The following is a 4,882-nucleotide window of genomic DNA, read 5'->3' as shown; positions in this document are numbered from 1 at the left end:
ACTCCTTCCTCCACCGATTTCCACTGATCTGACGTCGTGACATTTCACAGCACAAAGCTAATAAGAGTGTGTATCGACTGTGACAAAGTGTGAATCTCTTTATACCTTGTAGGTTTTTTTAATACCTCAAGGGAAATTAGAACACTCTAATACCCTGAACAGTAACAGCAATGCTATAACCTGCAGTCACATTCTGAAAATTGTCTTTTGCAATGACATCTGGACATCATACTTTATTACCAGACTGACAGCATGCCCAAAGTGATCCCTGCCTCTCTCCTATTGCAAAACAAAAGCCAAACTGCAAGCCTAGTTGGATAAGTGGTCAGAAAAAATAAGAAAAGGTATGCAAGCCAGTAGATAGGATCTTAAATCCTCAGAATGTAACTAAACAACTCAAAGAAAGCTTAGAGTAACAGTTGAAAGAAAATGATCTATTTTCCGAACTTTTTCTCTCATGTGGCAAAATGTAAACTGCTGTTCAAAACATTTAGTGTTAAAATTATAAATACACAACCAGCTGCTGAGCCTGCACCTGATGAACATGCCTGTTTTATAATCAGAGATGGTGAGAGCTGCTGTCCCCTAACTGTGCTTTCATAGTAAGTTAGTAACTCATAGCACAGCGGTGAAAGCTGAGGCAGCAGAGCACCTGCTGCTCTTCCATCAGTTTCCATCAGCTGGTGCAGCTGGTTTTGATGAGCAGGATGACTAAAACAGTTCAATATAACATCAAAGAGCAGCAAAGAAGGAATTTAGTACTAATCCCCAAGCCTTTAGAAAGAATATGCAGTACAGATAAATCAAAGATCCACACCCCCCAAAAGTTCAGATCAAATACAGATTTTCATGGAGGTGGAAATACTCTGTGCTGCTGCTTTGCTTTGCTTCCAGATTGCATGTGTTTAATTTTACATCTTGTTGAAGAGTTATTGCTATAAGTTATAAGAAAAAGTGCAGACACACGACTGATCAGAAAAAGACGTGTTTGTTTCCTGTGGATACAAAGCTGTAAACACAAAGAGGAAATGGTTGCATGTTAGAAGTGTGATCACTGTGTGTTTCATGATCTGCAAGAATATCGTTAGACTGAGAGGACATACAAACAGCTTTTCCTGCTCACTGAAAACTGCAGAAATACAGGTGAGTCTTGCTAGTTGCTCTGTGCACAGGTGTTTCTTCCAAAAACTTCACGTACAGTTATCTGAACAGCTGAACTAAAAGCTCTGCTCATATGTTCTGAGGAAAGATGTACAAAACTTTTTAACAGCTGAACTGCAGTATTATAAACACGTGAATGCTACAGACAATCTGAAACTGAACATTTGATACTTCACACGATGATAATCATAGTTTCACATAAAAAATGTTCCTCATTTTCATTATCTGTGATAACACATAAATGTTAAACATTCACTGTTTTCTTTATTTCTTCCCCATCAAAATACTTGGATATGACTTAATGTAAAATACAAATGTTTCCTTGATTTTCAGTGTGAGGCATGAAGATCTGAACCAGTGTGAAACTTGGTGCATTATATGTGACAGCTTAACACCTTGCTCACATTCAGATATCATCATATTTGGCACACTTCCATGTTACAATCTCTTTGTAAAACAACACGAGGAAGTGAATCATTGGTCTTTGAGTAACAGTAGACTCTATCGAGCCAGATACTTTGAAAGATGGATCTCAATGAAAAGGATTAATTTTTCAGCTTCAGGAACATGGTTGACCCAAAAAACATGACTTGGCCTTTGAATGAGACCTGTGATCCTGTCGGCACATCGGTCAACCCTTTCTTTATGCTGGTCTACAGCCTGTTGTTTCTGGTAAGTTTCAAATCTCCAGACTGTGGACTGTTATTAATTTGACAAAAGATCTTTGTGCATGTGCTAAATTCCTGTTCTCCATGCTCCGTGTCTGTTCAGGTAGGTTTACTCCTCAATGGCTTGATCCTGAAGTTTTACTTTTGTGGAGCTCGGCAGCAGGCATCAAGCAGCTTGATGGTCTACATGAAGAACCTGACAGCTGCTGACTTCCTGCTCTGCCTCTCTCTGCCACTGCGCATCAGCCACTATGGTAGCACATCAGTCATCGTTTGGCAGCTCTACTGCAGCTTTGGAGCTTCTGCCCTCTTCCTCAACATGTACGCCAGCATCTTATTCATGTGTTATGTAGCTGCCAACAGGTAAGGAGCCTTTACTGCTAATGATTACAAAAACTGTTAATGACCACAAACGCTGTGTCCCTGACTAAATTATCAATGTGTATGCACTGTTGCACCCAATGTGACCCTGTGTCCTGTATTGAGATTCACTGCCCGTTAAACTCTGTCTTGCATCACTTCCTCCAAGGAACAGACACATGTTGTATTTGGACAGGATTTAATGCAAAAAAGTGTGAAACTCAAATGACACAAAATACAGAAATGTCACATAAACTCAAGCTTAGATTTGAATTCTTTCTATTGACATATAAAACACATCATACATTTCAAATCACTTTAATAATATCATATACCCTGTCTGATAATTGAACACAGGTAAGAAACTTACTCATATAGCCACTCAAAGGGATTTAATACAGTGGACGGCTTTAGATTGGAAGGAACAACCATGTCCTGCTTCACTCATGAGCAACTTCTTCACACTTCTAATAACTAACAGTTCCTGAAAGCAGCAACTCAGTGGTATTAGTTTCAGTATGGTAATCTCAGGCACTCTGTTGCAGCGCCCCCGTGAGGATGAAGGTTGGCTGAGAAAACAGACAGTGAGTGTGATGGAGTTCAACAGAAAACAAGCATTTATTCAGGCATTTTTTTAAACACTGTTTGTTTTTGTTTTTTTACTGTTTGCTGGGTTTTTTGTCTGTGTTATTTGCCGAGATTACTTTAATGATCCTAATATCACTGAAAAAGCACGGAGTTGATACTGTCAGGAACAGTTGGAATTTTTTCAATCGTGCCAATGGTTGAAAGTTATGGTAATTTGAACTAAAATGAGAGATTTGGCTCCACTGTGACTGATTAGTTGAAGTTGGATGCTTTGTCTTCTCTATTCAGGTATCTGAAGATCGTCCGACCTTCAGGAACTCATGTCCTGCAGTCAGTACGAACTGCCAACATTGTCTCCATGGTCACCTGGATTTGTCTCCTGGCTCCATCAGTTACTTACGGCATCATGTTTTTAATCACCCAGAAACCTCTGACCTCTATCCCCAACCACTGTGGGCTCCTCTTTAGTGCATCAGTTAGTCTGATGCTTAAAATCATTCACACCTTCTCTGCTATCATCTTCCTGTTGGTGTCCATATCCCTGGTCTCCTTCTACTACAGCATCTCCCGCAGGGTGCTGCAGGCACAGCAGAGGCAGCTGGCCTCCTCTGGCTCTGAGAAGCTGGTGAAGTCTCGCAGGAACATGTTGGTGCTGGTCAGCATCTTCTGTGTTTGTTTTGTGCCCCATCACCTGGTTCGAATTCTATTTGTTTTTCTTTTGAACACCTGCTCTGTGGATCCAGTGTTGTACTACCTGAAGGAGGCAGCCACCATGCTGTCAGTTTTCAACGTCTGTCTGGACCCTCTGGTTTACTTTTTCCTCTGTAAGACTTTTCGGGCCCAGGTGAGAAAGGCGTCCAGGAAGACTAACATCCAACAAGCAAACACAGAGAGTAGGAGCACTGAGGAGAAACTGAGCATCATTAAGAGCAGCAAGTCAAACCAGTGAGCTGTAAGGAAAAAAAAATCAAGTCATCACAAAGGCAGGACTAGATGTTATTCAGTTTTTCTTTTTGTTTTAAGGATCAAATGAGTAATCCCAATTCTTTATATAGCACAGGAGTTTCTGCTGAGCTGCAGTAAAAGGCTGAATCAGCCAAATTCCACCTCTTAGTACAACATGTGATTTAACATGAATAAACTGAACCAGTCTATGATAAACATCATACAAACAATGCATGGTGTCAACACAGTACCCCATAAATGCCAAAGCTGGCCACCTTGAGTTTCCCTCTACCAGGTGTCTGTTTCTGTGAAAAATATTTTTGTACACACCATATTTTAACACATTTTGCTGATATAAAGACTTGGCAATAAGTAAGGAATAAAGTAGAAATGTGACAATTAAATATTTTCTGAGTTTTTACTTTTTACCCCTGAGTCACCTCAAACACACCAGCATTCATCTACAGGCAGTCCGATCATTGTTTATCTCATAATACCAGGTGAAACATTCACAGCTATTTCCTCTGAAGGAAGTTGCAACTCTTTTTCACCAGTGGGTGGAGATGGGAGGTCTAATCTGCTGAAAATCAGTAACTGTTACAATATAGGATAGGATTCAACTTTATTGCCATTACACATGTATAAATGCAGGGTCATGAAATACAGTTTGCATCTAACCAGAAGTGCAAGAGTAGTAAGTGCAATAACACAAATGTACAGATGATCTGTATAGCATATAGATGTTCTCTATTACTGTACAGATGGGCAGATATACAGATGCACCATGAACAGTTATACAGACTTTCTAAATAGATGTGCTACATATAGACCAATGTTAACCGGTGTGAGTTAAACAGATCTACAGAGTCCTATGAGTGTATGCACCATAACAGAGACTATGCCAGTGTCCTAAACTATAACAGTAACCACTGTGAGCATATGGTGAATGTTGAGAATGAATGACAGTCATGATCATGGTCACTGGGAGGGATAGGGGGGTGTGGATGGAAAGGTTCAGCGGGAGATTGAGTTCAGTGGGGTGACAGCTGTGGGTAATAAGCTGTTCCTAAACCAGCTGGTTTTAATCTGCAGGGTCCTGTAGCGTCTTCTGGAGGGGAGGAGCTGGAAAAGTTTATTGTCAGGATGAGAGGAGTCCCTGA

General features: G+C 40.5%; 1 protein-coding gene across 1 annotated transcript; it reads left to right on the top strand.

Moving 5' to 3' along the window:
• Positions 1-1,746: 1,746 nt before the first annotated feature.
• LOC120720774 (P2Y purinoceptor 14-like) lies at positions 1,747-3,726 on the top strand. Its single transcript, XM_040010548.1, has 3 exons — positions 1,747-1,833; positions 1,933-2,192; positions 3,066-3,726. The coding sequence occupies exons 1-3, from the start codon at positions 1,747-1,749 to the stop codon at positions 3,724-3,726; spliced, it is 1,008 nt and encodes a 335-aa protein (XP_039866482.1).
• Positions 3,727-4,882: the final 1,156 nt, after the last annotated feature.

The sequence above is a fragment of the Simochromis diagramma genome, unplaced genomic scaffold (assembly GCF_900408965.1).
Source record: "Simochromis diagramma unplaced genomic scaffold, fSimDia1.1 OVJJ01000418.1, whole genome shotgun sequence".
In the NCBI taxonomy this organism is placed as follows: Eukaryota; Metazoa; Chordata; class Actinopteri; order Cichliformes; family Cichlidae; genus Simochromis; species Simochromis diagramma.
This window is presented reverse-complemented; position numbering and strand designations above follow the sequence as displayed.